The following is a 21,881-nucleotide window of genomic DNA, read 5'->3' as shown; positions in this document are numbered from 1 at the left end:
CTTGACTCACACCCTCCTTTTCATAAGCTTATATTTAAACCCTTCTCTGGGCACCCTGCCTTATGCATCTGACAAAGTGGGTCTTTGCCCACAAAAGTTTGTGCTCCAAAATATGTCAGTCTATAAAGTACCACAGGAATGTGTTTTTGAAGATACAGACTAACTCAGCTACCCCTCTGATACTTGTTTGTAGTATTATAGTGGTGACTGACTTGGAGCCTCTCATATCAGCTCCCCTACATACCTCCTTTGGATTGGGAAAAAAAAAAAAAAAAAAAATATATAGGGAACTAATAGTCTCCAACCTAGACACCAAATAGGCTTATTACAGCAAAGCTTTAAACAATGAAAAGTCACATATACTGGCTCCACATCTGTTTGTGAAGGCAAGCAATCCTTCTGCCAGTAATGTAACCTTGGTAAGACAAGTCACAATCATCAGTTTACCATTACCAGGACATTGAAATATGTCCTAGTACAGCAAGCAATTTCAAGGGCTGATTCCTTTAACAGCACATACTCTGCTATATCTAAGACTTCATTATTTTTAAAATGAAGTTTAGAAGAGACAGAGGTACAACAGTTAAGAGGACTGTTCCCCTTGAATTGCAAATGGGTGCATCAATTTCAAAGTTTACTTTGAGGGAACCAGCACAGCAAAGAAGATCCTACACCCTGAAGTCCTGCCCTTCTCAACAGCCGAAAGAAACAGCTAAGTGTCACTACCTTGTACTACCCTGCTAAATATTCAGTATTCAGACATTTGTTAAGACACATTTATCAGGCCAAAACAATAGTTTATTTCATTTTTTTCTGTAACATCTCAGCCATCAAAAAATAAACTCTAACACAGATGGATGGAAGACTTTTCTACAGTGTTACTAGTGGGTTTTTGATCCCAGGGCTTTGATTGGAGTGATGCTTGGTATTCATCCAATAAGTTAAGCATGGAATTAAAAGTGCTTTCATTTCTGAGCTGGCATGAGGTCATTAATACACTGGCCTTTTTCAAGGTGCTTTTCCATTTCAATCAGTAGCTTCACACCATCAACCACCATCTGTACCAGCTCTACCTCAGAAAAACCTAGCCGGTCAGCATTGGAGACATCAAACACTCCTCCAACAGCAGCAGTATCTACACCACCTGAAGAGAAAAGTTTACAGGTAAGATGCAAAGAACTTCAACTGTATGGCTGGAGACATCACAGCAAAAGCTCACATCCAGCAAAATAGTTTCCCCTCCTGGGCTGGCAACTGAAACTAGTGCATTAATAGCTGGTTATGGGTAAGGCTTGAATAGAAGGATCCTTCCAGTTTGCTGCTGAGGCAATAGTGCAGTGTAAGTTCAAACAGGAGTCCTGTTTCCACCTTGAGTGACCTTTGGCAAGTAACAGCCTGTGTCTAGGGTTATCCACATTACTATAGTACTCTACTGGACAGAAACCTGGAAGTTTTAGGCTTTTAAGTGCTTCAATATAAGTGATCAGCTGTTCTTCAGGGACAAAACAGCACTTTTCCTTGCTGTATGTGTGGCCACACAGAGGATAAGCCACATTCTATAAATGCAAGAGGATGATTTAGAAGTAGCCCCCCCATTTACATTCTGTTGGAGCATGTAGTCATTCCATTCTGGTGGCCCCTCATTTTCCTCCATGCTAAAACACTTTAAGTAGTGATCCAGGACACCTTACTGTACAAACATCTAGGAATTAGTCTTCTAGACAAAGCCTAAGTCAAGCCCAATGCCTACTCTTGCCAACAGAGTATTTGAAGGGCATGACATATGCAGAACTGCATTCCATTTCTCACCTGTGCCTCGCTTCTGCAGTCTCAGCCTCTTAAGGATTTCTCCAAACTTCTCATGCTTGCCTAGGTTAGGTAGTTTGATGTGTACACCAGCACGCAGACCGGTCCCAAGGTTGGATGGGCAAGTGAGTATGTAACCAAGGTGAGAGTTCCACATGAATTCATAGTTTTTGGTCTTAAAGAGTGACTCAATCTAGGGAGAGAGAAAGACAGACTCTGGCTGGACTGTTCCTATCAAAAAGGCTTCATAATGGATGACCACTTCAAGTCAGGCTGCCTTACTAATCAGTAGGGCCTCTGAAGCTAAATCCCCCACAATTTAGACAGAGGCAGCCAGCTGGGCATTGTCAAGGTGCACCTTCCTCCCCCCCACCAGACTATAACACACACACATTCCTAGTTCTGAACTAGTATACATAGTGATTTTTTACAGCAGCATCTAAGTCCTGTTGACACAGGCTTGTGGGAAGAGAACTAATATTTAGTCATCTGTTGCCATGTTTTGAGTGGCAGTTGTTACTCTTCATGTGGACAGTAAAACTAGCATCTGCCATGCCTGTCAGATTAGTGTTTTAGTCTCAAAGTATGGAATTAGCTAGGCCTCAAAGTAGCCACTTGTGTAGTGGAGCACCACTACACCATTTACTGAATCTCAAGACACTTCTCATTGTCTCTTGGCAGTAGTGGTTCATATCATTAATTAAAACTCATTTAATTGGAGGACATCATTCCTATTAGTGTCCTGAAAGTTGTCAAGACTTCAGCCAAGTAGGTTATGGGGATGAAAATCCTCTAGAGTATGCTTATCTGCTCATAAAATTTACTTATGGAAAGTTACACTAAGATGCTACCAGATGCCTAAGTTGCACTGTCAGATGTTGACACAAGTACAAGACTTGTGTCTGCACAAACATTCCAGGCCACACAGCAACACTACACTTTTAGAACCTTTTAAGTCAGCCTTCTAAGCACTGTATCAACTCCTGCACCATTTAAGGCAAGAGCAATTCTTTTTAGTCTTCATGTTACTGCTGTTAACTTCACCTGTGTTAGCCCAGTACAGAAGCGAGTGAACACTTCCTTCATGTTGCCACCTTTCTGCATGGAAATAACTCTAAGGTGATCTTCCTCATTGATCCAGACGAGGAAGGTCTTGTTGTCATTGTGCCTAGAAGGCAGAAGCCAAAACAAATTGTTTCACCATTTGGAGTAGAGTTTTCCCAGGTAGGAATTCAAGTGAGTGACCCTACAGTGAGTCAAGTCTACGTCAGTCTCTTATTTGAAGAGATTATATGTATCATTTACTCTTACATGATAGCTGCAGCAGATTTAGTTTTAACCGACTCTTCCATTGTAGATTAAGGTTCATATCAAGTCAGCATACAGACTTGAAACACTGAAGATGCAATTTAGCTTCCCCCATCCCCACTTTCTTAAAATCTTATGGTCCACTCTGCTTAGACAGGACCTTAGACTATAGCCATCAGAAGGGGCACATCCTATGCACCTTTTCCTGCGATCTTACTGCCCAACCTTGGTGCCATATCTGTCAGTGACTTTGCAAGTACCTAAGGATAGATTTCTCCTTTATTCTGCAAATGTCACTTTTGAGTACACACAGGGTGAAACAAATTAGCAAGACGACCCAGACTGCTGTCAGGTCTAACTCCTGCCATCTAACCTTTGCAAGGAAAGGGGAGGTGTTAACTGCGTTGTCAAAGTCAGTTAAGTCACCCCCACATCCAGCAATGGCTCAGCATGCAAAGGATTCAAGAGGAAAAAAAAATTCAAAAATTTTAACCTGCAGGTTAGAAGGAAGAATGCAGCAAGCTGATGATCCACTGCTCCCCTCCGCCTTTGCCTTTTAGTTGCTCATGCCAAACACAAAAGTTGATCATGCAATACTAATAAGCTAGTCTTTGACAACAGTCTGGGGCACAGTTGAGTAATTTGGTGCCCAAGATGAAGGTTACTGACAGTGTGTTGTAAGTTTACATTTAATCCAAGACTAAAGTTTGAGTCCCAGCTCAGTTGATAGAGCTATATTGTGTGTATCCTCCATGGGCAGGTGATGAGTGTGATCTTGGAAAGGCAACCTACAAAAACTAGACATGTTCAAGATCCCACTGTTGAAGGGGACTGGGAGGATTCTACTGAGCGTAGCAAGAAGCTTTTAGTGACTTGAGAGTAGAAGAAAGATACTTGTCAGACCTTTGACACCAACAGACTAGTGAAATAAAAGCTTTAACATTTTAACTCCTTCCCTTTATTTGATCCTGTGTCAAGACATAGGACAACTTTAGACACAGAAGGAGCAAAGAGCCAAAATCTTCTAAAAAATAAAAAAAGACAAGCCTTAGTCCACTTTTAGGTTTGCTTTGTTTATCCTTGCAGCAAGCATTGTTTCATCTGTAAGGGGTTTTCACTAAAGCCATTTTTACTGGTAGGTTTAGTCCCAAAGTGACTAAATTGATTTAAACATAGTGATACCACAACTAGTTCCTCTTAAGTCAGTTAATGGTGCCTCCCCTGCTCCCTTAAGTGAATTACTTTTAAGTGCTGCAATTCTTATATCCCAGCAAGGATTATGAGAACAGAAACAATAATGGGGGATGAACTTTAAATTTTTTGCAGGGGGCAGGGTTCAACTTTTGAATGCATGTGCTTGATCTTGTGTCCCACTGACATGGACAATAAAGCTGGTATTTAGTCAGAGCAGATTCAAAAGCCTTTTCTAAAGCAAAAACAGTATGAAAGTTGTGGCCAGCTGAACACTACTGTACAGAATCTTCTGTTTTGTTCAGCTAGATTATTCAGAAGCTAAGGTTTCTGCATGGGGCTCACTGCAGACATTTTTAAAGGTTTCTTGTTTTCATTGCACACACTCACCAAATACCTCTACCATCAGGCCAGTCTCGTGCCATTCCAGAAGCCAAGAGGAGGGGAGAAACTGGTTTATCAAATAGGAAGTGATCATCAATCAGCTGCTGCTGCTCTGCATCAGTCATGTTTTTCAAAGCATAGTATTTTCCATTAAGGTCACCTTCCAGGCTAGCCAGGGCTGAAAATGAGATTCATGTTTAGCACAAACACAGGATGCTAGGTGGTATTTCAATACTTTCCCAGCAAGCGAGATGCTAGAGATACACAAGCAGAGAGGCCTTTCTGAATTGAGCAGTTGGTAGGGTTACCATATTCACTTTCAAGAGAGACACAGACACCCTGAGCGGGAGTGTATCAGTATCTATCAAGTAACGTTGTATTGCTAGAAATACTGTAACATTAAAACAATGAGAGTTGTTAGATACAGATGACACCCTGAGAGGGAGTGTCTCTCCAATGATACATGGTAACCCTGTAGCTGTGTGTCCTGCCTTCCTTTACTGCACAGTCCCCTACAGCTTAGATCCTTGAAAGCTGAAAGGTCATCAGGCCATTGTACCTCGTTGGACTTTACCATCACCTTTATTTAAAAGGTGCACTGTTTTCTTATGAGCTATAAATGTGATTCTTTAATAGCACCTACATCTGGCAATAAATTATTTCAGTAGTACACAAATAAGCAAGGCCACACCAGTCACTTAGAAGTTAGAGTAACATTACTCTGTACTATGGAGTCCTGGAGCAGAGAGGTGTCTGTCATAGAGACAGTCTTCTAAAGCACACCCACTCAGGTAGTTAGGATACATCCCATCAAACCTACAGCCCACTCCCACAACATAACCCTAGTGGGAAGCCAGATGGCCATCCTTCTGAAACACTTCATGCTCTCAATGGCAGCACTTGCCATGTTTGTCTATTTCCACAAACACAACAAGGAGTCCTGTGGCACCTTAAAGGTTAACAAATTTGATTTTGCATAAGCTTTCATAGGCTGATCCCACCTTTGTCAGATGCATTAAGAGCTGCATCTCATTACTTAATACAATCCAATTGCCTTCTACTTGCTTCCAATTTACACTCCAAATTACTTCCTGTTGAGAAATAAGCTTTAGTTATTAGGTTAGCCATCCAGTTACACATGTGGTAATTTGACAGGGTTCCTCATTCTGCATTTTACCTTCAACAGAGAGCTTCTCAATAGCCCGTCTCTCTCCTCTGCTACAGTGGGGGGGAAGGCAGAATCCACGGACACTCCTACCAGTTCTGACCCGTGAGCTTAGCACATAATTGGGATCCAGGTCATCACCACCCTGTAACAAATTGAGACATGCAATTATGCCATCAAGTTCTGCCCCAATTATGCAAATCCCCTGTTCATTTCAATGCATGATTTGATCCCAGTCTTTAATATTGGGGTATGATTTAGCATTAACTCAAATACAAGCCATCGGTCACATCACCACTAGCAAGATCTTTCAAAAAAAGAGGGCTGGATTTTCTGAAAGGGCACATGAAGCATCTACACACAATGCGTTATTAAAAGCCACCTCTACACCCTGAAAGAATGCAGCCCTTCTTCCAAAAGCCCTCTTCTGCTCCTGGATCAGGAGGAGCACCTCCTTTTGAAAGAGAGGCCCATGGAGTATTTACATGTGCTTTTTTTGTTGTTTAGAAGAGCAGTCCTAATGGTGCTGGATTTTTCAATCCCTAGCTCATTCTTCCATAAAGCTTCTTTTGAAAGGGTGTGTCCACACAAAAAAGCACATCGAAAGATTGATCTGCTCTTTGGAAAGAGCTTTTGAAAGATGGCTGCAGTGTAGATGTAGCCACCATGTGACTCATTTTCATACGAGTAAGATAGCTCTGTGTGCACAAGCCTTCTGCAGGGAAAGCAGCTCTAGTCCAACAGTTGGAAAAGGATCAGCTCATTAATAGCTGTTTAGATCTGCATTTGCCCATACCCATGTTTAGGGGTTTACTTCCCCTGCAGAAGTAGGTTCTGCATAAAGCAGTTCCCTCTTGTGTTTAGAGGTTAATTCTGTTTAACATCTACAAGAGATGGAAACCAGAGTTCATACAGTCAGTCTTCCTTTCCAACTTTGAATTACTTAGGAAGTAGGTTTTTTTTACATTGTTAGGGACTCCTGATTAACATTTTTAGAAGCAGCAACTAGAAAGGCAGGGAAGATATCCTGAACTCAAACTTTGGACTGAACATTGCATAGCAGTGACTTCAACAGCTCAAGTGGTTTGTAAGATCTACTTGGGCAGAAGGACTTGGGCTAGAGTCATCCTCATGTATGATGAGACTAGCCATTTGAAAGTGGTTCCACCTAATCTGTAGAAAAGAATCTTTACCCAGGGAGTCTCCAGAGATCAATATCCAGGAACACAGATGCTAGCTGGTAGCTACTGAAGTCACAGGAACACATTGTGGTCCCTGGCAGCCACAGACAGGTAGGTTTGGCCAGGCTTTCCTATACTTCAGTCAGAGGTCTAATCACTGCTACACTGCTGATTAAAACCCTCTGTACCTGTAGGTTATCAGCATTCAAGTCAGTCTTGTGCACATCACTTGGTTTGTAGCCTCCATGTCGGTCCTGGATAATTGGGTCAAAAAGTTGCTTAAACACTTCATAACTTTCTTCGTCACCAGCTACACATCCTACTGTCATAATGAAGGGATGGCCTGCAATGGCAACAGAATCATAAGAGCCAGTTCTGGGCGAAGTTTGACTGCATCCCACAACAGCATTAACCCGAGAAGTTCATTCTGGTAAAGGCAAGTCTAGTCAATTGGAATATTTTCCTACACAAAACAAGACAAGACCTGCTTGAAGACTAAAATTTTAAACACTTACTTTTCATCCTGCTAATAAAATGTAGCTACTGAAAACCTGTAACTGTTGCCAGTAAGTCACACGTGGCCAAATGTAATCTAATTCAAGGCAAGAATTTCATCTAGAAAATACAATTTTACTAGATATAGTGAGATCTTTTATGGTCATGCAGCTCAGATATTGAAGCCATGATATACTGTGCTTGGACTTCAAAAAACCGAAGACACCTTGACTTTTGGTTTAGACTGCTACGGATTCAGTTGCATTTGTGTAGTTTGCTCACAAGTCTCCATGAGCAGTCAGATGCATCATGCATTTCAGCTGATTCACATAGCTGGTTCTCAACACATTACAGGATTATCAACCCTAGTTTGAATGACATCCCGTGTGAAGCCACTGAGTAACTTGGTCTCTCAGTTTCCCTGTACTATTCCAGGGTTAGCACCTTGGCCACATGTTTTTTGTAGGTACTCAGGTCTAGGTACTCCTCAACAAGAGAGGGTCTCAGATTTCGTTTGGTTGGTTTGATATTGCTAAAGTGAAAGATACATACTTGAATGTTAACTCACTGATAATCTGCTCTCCCTTCCCCCCCAAAGAAGGGCCACAGAACTTCATAGCCAGTTCAGAATAGGAGCATCAGAGCAGCCACGTGCACGCTCAGAATGACAAGTTTTTAGTCATGGTATTTGTAGGTAAGTTACACTTTCAGTCAAATTTTGTTTCAGACCTAATTATTTGGCAGAACACTTACATAACTCGAGTGTTTTGTAGGTCAGAACACTGCAGGCATTTCTCTGCATTGCTCAGTGGAACCACACTGCTTTAACCAGCAGTGCTCTGGGGACAGGGCTCACTGCTGAGAGATTTGATGGCAGTAGCAAAGGGCTTTGAAAGCTCAAGGGACAAGAGGCACATCCTGCAAGGAGGAAGAACAGACATCTGTGGCTCAAGAGGTTCTGTTCTTTACCTGGGTTGTCCACCCCAGTTTGGATGACATCATCCAGGGTAAATCCACTGGAAGTCTGTTTGCCCCTCAACTTCTTGTACAGGTCCAGGGTCAGCACCTTGGCCATGTGATTGTTGTGAACACTCAGGTCTGGGAACTCATCCTCTGTCGAGTACTTCATCTTCAGGAGGTTGTGGCTGTTTGAGAAGGGCATGGCCGATGCCTGACTGCAAGGTGCTAAAGGAGAAGAAAGGGGAACCTCAGCTTCTGTACTTGGCACGCCCTTCCACGCAGGCTCTGGAAGGACGCCAGGGCATGCAGCAAGGTCACCTTGGCATGTGCTCCACCTGCCTGCAGCCCAGTTAACTGCATAGTTCCCAAGGCACCTTCCACAGGCTGCATAACAGCCCTGTGGTCAGTACTACCCCCTGCTAGACCCCACCGGCTCCCTAAGCGAGCCTGGGCGAGGGGCCAGATTCCCACCCCCAGGGCTTTGGGCAGCTCTCCTGCCCCAGGCGTGGCACCACCCGGGGGGAGTCCGCTGTAGCCACAGACCCGCCCCCAGCCAACACGGGTCGCGGGCAGGGCAGTGGCCACTCGGCTTCCCGCAGCGCCAGGCGCCGACCCACCCCCACCCGCGGGCAGGGGCGCAACCGCGAGCTCCGGGCGCCAGTTCTCCAGCCAAGAAAGCGGCGGCGCTCGGGCCCCGGGGCGGGGCGGGGGGAGGAAGGCGGCGGAGGAGCGGCTCAGGAGGGTGGTGCGTGCAGCACCTGCCACGCAGCCGGTCCGAGAGGCGGGGGGAGGGGAGCAGCGGGACACCGCTCCCCGGGACCCAGCAGCTGCGGGGGGGGGGGGGGGGGTGCAATGCACGCGGCCCTCGGACAGGGCGGGCAAGGCAGCCCCCGAAGGGCGCCGCAACCTCGCCCCACATGCAGGGAGGCGAGGAGGGGACGCAGCGGCGGCTGGCAGCGCGGAACCGCCGCGGGGAGCCGGGCCCCCGCTGCCCCCGCGATCAAAATCCCGTAGGGCGCGTTCGCCTGCAGCGGCGCGCCTGGCCCTGCGCCAGAGGGGAGAAGAGAGACATTCCTCCGCCCGCCCCGAGCCTGGGGGCAGCGACCCCAGATCTCCACCCCCAGATCTGCAGAGCCCAGCCCAGCCCCTCCCCGCCCTGCGGGAGCCGCGGCTCGGGAGAGCTCGCCCATCCCAGGAGCGCGCTGGGGCGGGGGTAAAACCCCACACAAGCCATTACGTAACACTCACCTCCCTGGAGGTCGGCGTGGGGGGGAAGGAGGGGGAGCAACCCACGCACGCACCCCGCTAGACAGCGACTTGCCCGCCTTTAACGGGAGACCCGATGCAGTTTAGCAAACCCCCTAGTGTCTGCACCAAGCTCGGGGTGGTTTGGTTTTCCCGTGGGTGCGCATATTATAATCGCTTTCTAGCCCGCCCTGCCTCCCTCCAGCTGCAACCCCCCGCAATGCCTCCCCAGACACATCCCCGAGCCTAGCAGCGAGCAGCAACAACCCCTGCACGTAGCAGCAACGCACCACCGGCCCTTCGGAGTCGAGGGTTTGGGGTTGTTTTTTTTTTAGCCTTAAAATAGGTGTTTTAAATCCAATTATCTAAGACAGGCTAAAAAAAAAAAAAAACTCTTCCAATTTTACTCGAGCCAGCTCCCCCCTGCACTTACCGGGAACCACAGAAAAGGAAGCCGCCTTTGTGCTAGCTCTTACACCCCAAAGCTGCCACACTGAGATCTATATGAAGTGGAGTCTCACCCCCACAGCCTCACCAGTTTTATATACAGCCGGAGCTGGCCTCCCATTGGCTGGTGTGTGTATCCCATTCACTCCACTGGAAGATTGTAAAAGGGAGGAGCGAGGTCCCCTGGCTGTTTTAACCTATTGTTACTTCCATTTTACCAGGCCTCCTAGTTGTAGGGAGATGCTCCTTGTCTCCAGTTTCTCTGTGTGCGCCTGAGCCTACAACTTTCCTAGCTAATGTGAAGTTTTTTTGGCTTACTGGACTCTATTGGTGCTGGTAAAATGCAAATACAATATTAATGTTTGGCCCCTTTTCATTATTGCAGTGTTTTCTAGGACAGTTAGACACATGTGGAGCTTAAGCCAGTCAGAGGTAGTGTCTTTAGTAAATATTTAACAAATGATTATAATAATTTAAAGTAATGAAAATGAGGTGTTTGTGGTGTTAGGACCAGCCTGACTTAATTGTCATGTGAGTGATTAACTGCCTGTGCCTTCAGTGGTTAGAAATTATAATGACTGAAAATCTAGTGCTTAGCTCAAAGTGTAATCTGCACCATTTTTCCCACCTCCTTAAAATATGAAAATGGTGATTTTATCTTACAGTTTAATTTGAAGGAAAGCACAATAAAATATTAATAAAATGCACCAAGCCTCTTATTTTATTGTGCACAGGGGAAAAAAGTGGTGGCGGAAGCTGCATTGGAGGGTGGCTGAAATAGTACAAAGGCATGATCTTACTTCCCTGTTGCAAAGAGAAAAGTCTCAGTTTTACTCACCTTACTCATAACAGTAGCGGTATTTACTTCAGTGGGATTACTTGGGTGAATACAAGCAGCATTTGGCCTAAAGTTAGATGCTGCTGAAGCTTCCTAAATATCTGAAGGACAAAGCAAAATTAAGGACTACTTTCAAGCCTATACTGTAGGTTACACTTTATATTTCTTTCTAAAATGTAGTTTTTCCAGTGGGCCTTACAGTTGTCTGAATGAAACAAGGGACTCCACATTTAGATAGGCTCCAATAAAAGGTTTGTTATTTTAATGTAAACTATGACTGTCAGGGGACATAAACCCCTGCTCCTCTCTCAGTACCCAGCCCCATCATAATTATCCATGTTCAGATAAAAGAAGAGTGAAAGTACTGCAAATTAAACATATGTAGGATAAGGAATGAATGTAGAACATGATTATAAAATAAAAACTCAGACCACTACAAACAAAATTACATTAAGTTTGGCCACGGACATCATCTGAATTAATCAAGGTCCAAATGCTATTCAGAGGTGCTGAGCACACTGAATTCCAGTCATTGACAGCTTCAGGTCCCCAGGTAGGGCATCTTGTCTCTAGGACCAAAGGGCAAATCCTCTCACTATCCTTTCTATCTTTCAAACTGTATGAAATCTCCTCCAAATATTTGAAAGCCTCATCTCTATGTTCTCAGCAGGTGTGTTCACAGTATAAACAGAATCCTAGTGCATAATTCTGACCTTAATGATACTAGCATAAATCATCAGTGATGGCAGTTAGTTACACTATAGTAAAAAGAATGTAAATGCAAGATCAGACCCATAGTCCATGCATTAAAACATTTGGCTATTGTGGATGTTCCCAGTAACAAATCTTCTGTAATTTTATCAAAGTTATTATGTCCCAATGTCACATACAATTCAGATTCTGGGTCATTTGGTACAAAATGCCTAAAACATATTTGGCACACTATTGATAATAATCAGTATAAATAATAATACACCAGTAAGTTAATGTATTTATATGGCCACTGATTTCTTTCAAGAGTTGTTATGCACTCTTCTCCTCAGATAACAGCTCCAGCTGAGATAATTCTCTCTAATTTTAGCCTTATGCATCCCACTGGGCTTTCAGTATGTTACAAAGGTCGCTTTTAGGTTATTGCCGGATAAGATCACATGACCTTCATTACATCATTGCCAACCCTATATTTTATTTTCTGCAAGAATTTTATAACTCTTTCATTCAATCTCCTACTGCCTGGCTAAATTCTCTGTTTTCACATCAACAGTAGAAAAACACTGTGTATGTTGATGTCTTTTCACCAAACGAACACTTAGACAAGAAACCCTCCTTCATTACTACACCCGTTTTAGGTAAGTAAATTGTGGCAGAGAGAGGTTAACTTGTCTAACGTCATGCAGTGCAGAATCAGAAGCCCCAATACCAAGATCCCTGGTGTAATCATTAGATACACTCTTCCCTTTCCACTACAGGAATATTGTTATTTAAATAAGCAAGAATATTCTTTAAATATTTCATTATCTTATATTCCATCAGTAACACACGAGGAAAGACAATCCCTCCCTTATAAAGCTTTCTTCTGAAGAAGAAAAACAGCATGCAAAAGATGGAGGAGTTGGAGTCAAACAAAACATACAATTCATATGTGTAATAAATACCTCTATACTGTACACAACAGCCCCTCCTTCTGTCCATCATTATGTGGCACATTTCTTGTAGTTAATATGGGAGAAGTGGTTTTGTTTTTACTTGGATGTCTTTGGCTCAATTAGAATATTGAGATTTGTTGAGAGTTTTGTCTAAGTTGAATCCATAGTCTATATGTTGCATCAACCTATCCAGGCTTCCCAGGTGACTTAATTATAAGTGTTGTGCTGTAGAAAAAGTACAATGTGCCACCAGACAATGACTGATCATTGTATCTAGTTCACCTACTGAGAAACAGTATTTTCTTCTGATAAGCCCTTCTTTGCTCACCCAACTGTAATAATGGCAGCATTTTATTGCCTTTAATCATGGAATAATTAATGCTGTGGTATGTGCTTATATATACAATAGGTTGCAAGGATGCAGTCCAAGATGGTGATGTGGGGTAATGACCCCAGAGATTTCCATGTTGAGCTTTTAGATGGTGCGGAGTTTAAGGAAAGTCAGTCACAGGCGGTGCTGTTAGGTTCCCAAGTGGCATAATTATAAATGTCTGTACACGAGTGCAAAGGAGATGTGTGTTACTTAGTGAATACATCTTCTGAAGTGACCCAGGTGAACCAAAGATGGGGCTGGAGAATTGCAGAATAAATATTTCCTTGAGAATTCAGAAGAGCATCCAGAACAGAGGAGACAGCAGTAGATGATGAACTACCACCCACAACCACTTTACATTCAGTTCCTGAGTTGGTACCTGGGTTATAAATTGCCATAAGACAATACTTTGAAAACAAGCCAGACTGTACATGGATCAATAGACTGGAAGAATTTGGCTGTTGCTGCATTTGTTTTACTTAACTTCTCTTCCCACACAAATGGAGGATGAATTTATGTTAACAATTCAAATATATATGTCTGAATAACACACTGGGTATGTTTATTGCCCAATTTGTGCAAAGGGCTGAGCATCTCCTGTGAGTTCCTGAGCACTAACAGCTTCCATTGTTCTTAAAGGTAGCGGTGGGCTGTCAGCACTCTTCCTGGATCAGTTCTTTAAACAACTATCTTTCTCCAGAATGCCCCAACACAAACATGGTTAGGCAATGCAGTAGGTGCAAACTTACAGACACATGATTGTAAGGGAGAAAGGCTGCAGGATAGCTTGGGTGACAGTATGAAAAATCAAAGAAGCTGTATTTGTTATGTCCTGGTCAGAGGAAGGTGCAACAAACTGATCACAAAAGCAATTCTATGTGTAGGAGAACAGGCATAGTTGGCTCAAAAGGTAAACCAGAGTCACCTTTGCCTCCTGCTAAGCCTCCCATTGATTTAAAAGGGAGAAAAATGGAGGTTTAATTCTTTTCTTTAGGCAAGACTGACCATGCAGTCTTGGTTATCGGCAGGAGAAAAATGCACCTGCAACCTTAGGGGCTAAAACCATGTGCTCTAGCCAGTTAGCTAAAAGCCACCTGGCTCTTAGTCAAGAGTGTAGAGCAGAGACTTCACTCTCCCTTCTCAGTGGTCTCAGTGCCTCTAGGGTTACGTATAGACGGAGCTTCCATCTAAGTTTGCACTGATCATGATTTCATCGGTTTTTGGACTTAGTGCTTGAGCCTTTTACTTGACACCCAATTCTCATCTCCTTTCTTCAAAATTTTGTTGTAGAAAAGGCACCTAAAAGATTTTTGCCATATATATTGTGTTATGGATTACTAGTTAATGCAGAAAAATGTATAGGATTATTATCTGCATTCTCAGAATAGACAAAAATCTACAAATCCAAGATGATTCACATGCTCTCTTTGTCTGTGCCTTCCCATTCAAGGTCCCCAGGCCTCTTCTGAAAATAGAAGATAAACTATTATTCTGTTCTTTCCTCTCTACAGAGATATTTCCCAGTGCTACAAGCCACGTATGGGTCAGCACCAGTGGTCCCCAAACTTCTTCTGTCTCACCCTCCTTATCCATAAAAGAACCCATCCATGCTTCCCTGCTTACAGCAGAGCCACGGACAGGGTGCTGGTCAGGAGCCAGGGCTGACAGCAGAACGAAGGGCCAAAATTGCAGCTGGAGGTAGGTTCGGGTGTGAAGCTGGAGAGAGAGCGCGGGGTGGGGAGTGCGCCTTCTCCACCTCTATGGAAACTGACCTGGGTCCTGCTATAGTGCCCCCCCATCATTTCTCCATGCCATCCTTTGGGAGGGTACACCATGCAGTCTGGGGGCCTCTAGTCCACAAACTATTTAAATCTTTATCATGAGACTTAGATGATGGTTAGACTGTATCACTCTTGCTCTTTAGAACCCTGATTCAGTTTCTCCTGAATCAATATTTTACTTCCCTAGAGCCTACAAAAGTAATGTTGTTATTTTCAGCTGTCTTTTTCAGAATTAGATCCTTCCTATAGTAGTAATGTACACTAGAAAACTTACTTCTGAATTCTGCCTATTTTCTTGGATACTTAGTAAGAAATCTTAACCTTATTAAAGTCAATAGCAAAACTCAAATGACTTCAACGAGGCAAAGATTTCATCCGTAAAGCTTAATTGTGCTAACTGCATCTTTACACTTAAAGGACAACATCGAGACAAAAATGGTATATATTTTTAAAATGTCTTTATTAACAGCTCAAATTATTAATAATAATAATCCCTAATTCATATACTGGGTTCCACAGAAAAGCACTTTACAAAATAAGTATTATTAACATTGAAAAAATAACTCATTTTAAACAGCTTTCCCTGCAGTCTCACCAAACAGGCTGCTGGAAAGTGAGGCCTAATGCTGCAGTCCAGTACATTTCAACCCCGTTGCTTACCCAAGCTGTGCTAGGACACAGAAAAAGAAACTTATCCTCCCTCACCTTCAGATCATATAGAAGCAGAGGTTGGAATCTGCTTCTACCTGATATTATGAGGGATGGGGCAGGTAAGGTGAACGGAAAAAGTCACTGGGGCTCTCTGTGGGTGCAGGAAGCATCCTGCACAGAGTTCAGGAGATGATCAGGTTTTTGTTGCATTCCATTGTCTAACCAGTATGAAGACAGACTGGGCGGGTTCACTTTTGTGCATTAGCCCAATGCTGCAAAAACTCATTTTTTAATTTCATTAAAAACTTATTACTATTAAGTTTTGTAAAACCTGTTAATTTCCCCCTATATTTTGTACCCAGACCAACTTAACAGTGTCTTTTCATGCAATGTCTAAAGTCTCATTCAAACACAATGCAAAGTCCTTCATCACCATAGGGAGATACTATTAAACAGCCTTTCAGTGAGTCCCGAATAAACCCATTCACTCTTCCGGCAGCTGAGCAAGGGCTGGGCAGATCAGCCCTGAACGTACAGCTAACTCAGATGTAACCTTGGACCACATCCCAACCTGTAGGACTCTTCGTTTGGGGGGGGGGCGGTGTGTGTGCAGAAGGCCAGACTGGCAGCATGTAACCCGCGTTCGACTGAGGCTCTGACCTGAGACTCCTAGGCCCAGTACTTGTAGTGAAAGAGGTGCCCGGGCTCAGGCATTTTTTCCCTTTCATAACGCAAACCCAGAGGTACCCCGGGGGCTCTGAACAGCTACGCCTAGAGGAGCCGCGGCCTGCCCGCCCCCAGCGAAGGAGCGGGGTGCGGGTGCCAGCGGCTGCTCCCTGGGGCTGGGCCCCCACGGGTCTCCCCCGGGGTTGCCGCGCGGCCGGGCCGGGCAGACACGCGAGCGAGCCGCTGCCAGCTGGCCCCGACACCCGGAGTTACGCGCGCAGGGAGGGAAGCGGGAGCGTCAGCAGCCTGCGACCAGGGCGGAAGGAGGAAGCGCCGGTCTGAGCACCACGTGTGTGGGCCGGGCCGAGCCGAGCCGAGCCGAGGTGGGTCCACCGGCTCCTTCAAGTAACCAGACCCCGGAGAGGGGGAAGCCCAGGCAGGTAAAGGCGGCGGGGGCAGTGCGTGTTACCCACGTGCGCCCGCGGGGTGTGGGGGCCCGCCGGAGGGAGGAAAGGAGCCGGCCGCAGGGGGGAGCGGGAGGGAGACTGAGCCCAGCGTTGCTCGCCCCTCCAGCCTCCCGTTTCCCACCCACGCGTCTTCTCCCCGAGCTCGAGCGGCCAATGTTAGTGTGACCCTGGTAGCAGATCCCTGGGGAGTCCTCCGTAGCTGGACCCTTCACTGGCTTGTGCTGCTTCTTCCTAATCCCCCAGCATCTCCCTGCCCCATGTATTTGTTTAAAAAAACCCAAGCAGGGGTGTGGCACCTTCAAGACTCACAATTTGATGTGTTAGGTAATGAGATCTCATGGGTCAGACCCACTTCATCAGATGAAGTGGGTCTTATCCAGGAAAGCTCATTACCTAATACATGACATTGTGAGTCTTGAAGGTGCTACAGGACTGCTTGTTGTCGTTTGGTGGAGACTAACTCAGCCACCCTTTATTTGTGGTTCCCATTCCAAGCCTAGCAGAAAGCGAATCAAGCTAATTAACTCTGGAGCGGCCTCAAAGCAGCCGTTTGGTTGTCAAAACTGCTGTTGGCTAATTTGCCTCTAGGTCCTAACCGTGGAGTTACGGTCTTTATAAAGAGTAAATACATAAGGCAGTTCTTCCTACAGAGCTCTGCTCGGCAGTCAGATTATTCCCTTTGCATGCAAGCCAAGGAGGATGATTATAATTAAGTCTCCAATGTAGCCATGGGTACTTATCACCAATAGTAAACAAAAATTCGTGTCCAGTGACCAGCTTATGGTTTGTACTATATACCCCTGACTAAATCTTAGAGTGGGTGGAAGGGTGGGGATGATGCTTTGGGGGGCTTGGGGGGAAGAAAGCAGGGGCCAGCAGCTCCAGAGGCCATTGACCAGTGACTGCTCCCTCTGCTGCTGGATGGCTGCTCAAGGGGTGTCCTTAGGACCCCTGTTAGGGGGTCCTGGGGCCAGCTGCACTAGCTGCTACTTGGGCCATCCCGAGGGTCAGTTGCCTGTGGCCACCTACACTGCAGCTAGTGCAGCTGAGCTGAGAGCTGTCCAGCACCACTAGTGTGCTGGCCCCAGGGCTGGCCACCTACTTCAGCTCCAGCTGCCCCGGGACGGCTGCTCAGACAGTCCTCAGGCCAGTCACACCATGGTTTCTTGGGCGATTTGAACGGCTGCCTGAGCAGTGACTAGTGCGGCCAGCCCTGAGGCAAGCCCAGCTGTGCCACTGCAGCTAGTTGTGGGGCTGCCCAAGCAGCGGGATGCAGAGCCCCTCCAGCATTGTCTGATGTGGCCGGGGATGAAAGTCACATTTCTCATGGGTATTGTCCTATTGCAAACTACCCCACACACACCCTGACCCTCCTGCTCCCTCACCCACGCCCTTCCAAAAGTGGGTTGCATTAGGACAGTACTTTTAAGAAATTTAAGTGTGGGATACAGTGTAGTGGAAGAGGGCCTGAGGACAGAGCATTACAGTTTGTGTGGTTAGGGGGGGAGCCGAGGACAGGAGGCTTGGCATATGGGAGCTAAGGTTGAGGGGTGCAAGAGTCAGGACAGGTGGGTTGGGAGGTGAGGGGGGCACAGGGAAGGTGTGGGAGGTGGCATAAAGGCAGGGGTGAGGGGTGCAGGAGGCAGGGAAGGCAATGGGGTAGGGCCTTAGGACACAGGGTTGGAGAGGTGCGGGGAAGCTCATGCTGGGAGTACAGCCACAATGCTGTGTGGCTGCCAGATCCCTGGGGCTCTCCAGGACCGCACTGCCCCAGCTGCCCAAGTTCCAGGGCTGGCAAGGGCTTTGTCTGCTATATTCTTACTGGTGCACTGCATCAGGGTGCACCAGCTTACTTTCACCTTTGGGTGTGGCTGTCCCCTCCCGTCAGCCATGCCAGTTATTGCAGAAGTCATGGAGGTCACAGGGAGTCACAGAATCCTTGAACTTCCACAACCTCTCTGACAGACACAGAGCTCTAATTCTAATCAATGCTACATCTTATAACTAAACAGGCTGGCACTATTTTTGACTTGCAAGATTATAAATTTTTTTTTCCATTCCATATCTCGGGTTAGTGAAGCTTTACAAAGTTAAGTTAGGTAGCTAGTCAGTTAATAAATACAATGGGAGAAAAACTGCAGCTAGAATACCTGCACAGCAACTTGAAAGTTAACTATTTCTGTGCTTGTAAGTAGCAACCAAAACCCAAACACTAGATAACCTGATATCATGGGTCAAAAGCATATCCAAGTTGAAATGTCAACTAAAATCTACAATTTATTGATATTTGGTAGCTTAAAGCTAACAGCCACAATAAGCTTTACTCTTCTGCTCTGTCTTTTAAATTTATGGAAGACTATGTTTAAATACATATATTTGTAAACATTTAATTGTTTACAGGGATCACAGTAAGGCTCTTGGACGGCCTGATATGAAATCTTTGTGCCAAGGGAATCCCTTACTCCTTTTAGGCTTTTGTATGTAAATATTTTAAGTATGGGCCAAGGTTTTATGATGTTGAATCCTTAGTAAACCAGTATTTGAAATCGAAGGAGTATAAATTTTCCTATGAACAGTCATCTAGGAGTCAGGAGCTAAGTTTTCCTATTTCTAAGGCTGGCTCTTGCTCTGGATAGAATCACCAAAGAGTAGGGGCTGGATAGCACAAAAATCACTACATAACAGACATGCTCTAAGAACTTGTGCAGTAGAGTTTAATAGATACCTACAGTTCCTGTCGCCTTGTGGCTAGCTCTGTAACAATGTGAAACAAGATAGAAGGTTTGCCACATTTGTATAAAACTATAAATGTAGCTCAGTGTACAATGGGAAAAATGTTGGTCGAATAGAAGTCAATGAGAGTTTTTCCCATAACTTTTAATGGGACAAGAATTTGGTCAAATGTCTTTTGCTACATTTCTAAATGTCACAGAGAGGAAGCTGTGTTGGTTTGCATGTTTACAAAACAAAAAGAAGTCCTGTAGCTCTTCAAAGACCAACAAAATAATTTGGGACAGACCCACTTCTTCAGATCTGGAAAGAAGTGGAAGATCTGGAAGACATGGGTCTGTCCCACAAAAGCTCATCACTTAATAAATTATTCTGTTAGTTTTTAAAGTGCTACAAGACTGCTTTTTGTTTTGATTTCTAAATGTCATCAACTATATTAAGTTTAGTAGTCAATGTCTTGTGTATAGTTTCTTCATGTTTTAGATACAGAATATGACCTAGCTCTTTCATAATTCTAGATAAAGCTCCATCTTGGTCTAAAGTTACAAAACTCTCTTGTCTGGTTTTTCTCTTTCAGGTGAAAATAACCAGCCCACTAGAAGAATATCACAATGAGTTTTGTTGAGTACAGAGATACAATAAAAGATGGAGACACAGCTATCGTGTTCTTAGGTCACGAATCGATGTTTGCTGTGAAAGTCCAACATGGCGGTAAAACTCAGACTAAGTACGGAGTCATTAGACATTCCACTGATCTCATAGGCAAAAGGTATGGCTCAAAGGTGACCTGTAGTAAAGGGGGCTGGGTGTTTATTCTTCATCCAACCCCAGAGTTGTGGACTATGAATCTTCCACATAGAACACAAATTCTTTATTCAACTGACATCTCTTTAATCACCATGATGCTGGAATTGAAACCAGGATCCATAGTGTGTGAATCAGGTAAGAGTTCTTAATAAGAGATTTTAATAAGTTAACTAACATTTTACCTAGCCACTGACTTAGTTTTCAGCTTTAAGAAATATATTGCTCTGTTACTGCTAGAATCTTCCAGGCCAAATGCTTCAATAATTCTGCTTCATTTATGAATGTTAGCAAATGCTGTTTTTCTATACTGAAAAGACATTTAATATGTGCTGTTGGCTCTGTGTGGTGGGCACCACATGCAGAAATCTGTATAACATGGTTAGTGAATTAAAATTACTTTTTTCCCCTGTTTTGTGGTGGGGAGGAGTGAATTATTGTTTTCGGCAGGGGGAGATTTCCTCTTAAAATTATGAATTGGTCTTTGGGAATGTGCCTGTTTCAGATTAAATAGTTTGGTTTGTTTTAATAGTATTGAGTGTGGAGGGAATTGAAATTCTTTTTCTTCTTTTGGAAGACATCTTCAGAATAGTTTGACTGGCAAACTTCAGACATAAACCACTATTCTTCTAAAACAGGAGTTCTTGAACTTCATTGCTCCACCGCCCCCTTCTGACAACAAAAATTATTTCCTGGGCCCAGGAGCAGGGACCAAAGCTTGAGCCCAGTGCCCCAGGAGGGGCAAAGCCTTAGCCTCACTGCTCCAGGTGGAGGGCCAAAGGTAAAGCTCTGCGGCTTAAGCCCCAGGTGTGGGGCCTGCAGTCTGAATCCTGCTGCTCCGGTCTGAAACCTGAGGCTTTGGTTTTGTCCTGGGCAGTGGGGCTCAGGCTTCAGCCCCAGGACCCAGTAAGCCTAAGCCAGCCCTGGTGACCCCATTCAAGGAGAGTTATGACAGTAGCCTATATTAGTGTCCTGACCCACAGATTGAGAATCTCTGTCCTAAAATCACTCAAGCATTGGTAGAACTTACGCCGATTTAAAAAAAAGAAAGTATGGGTTAAAGTTGTCATACATGGGCTAAAATGAAGCATTCATAGGCTCAGCTACATAATCCATGTCTGTCCTTTCTTACATTGTGTGTGGGTTTTGTGCAACACTAAAATAGCGCACACAGCTCAGCAGCAATGGAAGTTACAATGGGTGGTTTGATACCAATGATGATCTGTGCTCTGTGTTACCCTGGTTTTCATGCGTCTGTGTTTAACCCTCTAAATAGGCTGTTGGTGTGTGTTTTGTTTCTAAAGTGTTCTTGAAACATTATAAATGCTATGCTGTTGCTTGCAGCTTTCCTATTTTATACTGAAGGTTCATTATCATACCGGTTAAATATGTTTAGTAAGGATGCTTTTAATAATACTGCTGGCAGCACTGTTAGTGTTATGTAATGATTTCCTGCCATTTTGGTTCCTCTCCTGTACTCTAGGGGAAATGTATAATTTTTAAAAATGTATGAAGCTACCTTTGCTTTTGAAGCATTTGTTCTGTCTGTCTCCATTGAATCCTTTTGTAAACTTGCTCATCCCTTGACTCAGATGCATAAAAGAATTGAACAATATTGTTGTGTTGTATTTTTGGTTAAGGTTTTCCAGTCCTGCATAATATTTGGCAGCCTTTTAGACACAGCCATCCTTCACACGCAGCTAAAATTTCATCTGTCATTCTGTTTCCAGTGTGTGGGGTAGG

At 44.5% G+C, this 21,881-nt stretch overlaps 2 protein-coding genes across 3 annotated transcripts in view; one reads left to right on the top strand and one right to left on the bottom strand.

Moving 5' to 3' along the window:
* Positions 1-776: 776 nt before the first annotated feature.
* Positions 777-10,290, bottom strand: CKB (creatine kinase B). The gene is made up of 8 exons (XM_074996440.1): positions 10,169-10,290; positions 8,500-8,715; positions 7,224-7,378; positions 5,867-5,999; positions 4,696-4,867; positions 2,851-2,974; positions 1,810-1,999; positions 777-1,144 (listed from the first exon to the last, which is right to left on the bottom strand). Exons 2-8 carry the CDS (start codon positions 8,690-8,692, stop codon positions 966-968), a joined length of 1,146 nt encoding a protein of 381 aa, XP_074852541.1. The 5' UTR covers positions 8,693-8,715; positions 10,169-10,290; the 3' UTR covers positions 777-965.
* A 6,164-nt stretch (positions 10,291-16,454) lies between these two features.
* Positions 16,455-21,881, top strand: part of TRMT61A (tRNA methyltransferase 61A) — a 29,035-nt gene continuing 23,608 nt past the window's right edge. Inside the window, exons 1-2 of one of the 2 annotated variants that reach the window (XM_074996438.1) lie at positions 16,455-16,577; positions 19,912-20,276. In XM_074996438.1, coding sequence (XP_074852539.1) covers positions 19,946-20,276 — 331 coding nt within the window. In that variant the 5' untranslated portion in view covers positions 16,455-16,577; positions 19,912-19,945. The remainder of the gene's footprint in view (positions 16,578-19,911; positions 20,277-21,881) is intronic. The other variant, XM_074996439.1, reaches the window with a different exon arrangement.

This window comes from Carettochelys insculpta, chromosome 6, assembly GCF_033958435.1.
Source record: "Carettochelys insculpta isolate YL-2023 chromosome 6, ASM3395843v1, whole genome shotgun sequence".
NCBI lineage: Eukaryota > Metazoa > Chordata > Testudines > Carettochelyidae > Carettochelys > Carettochelys insculpta.
Note: the sequence above shows the minus strand (reverse complement) of the source record. Positions and strands in the feature narration are given on the sequence as shown.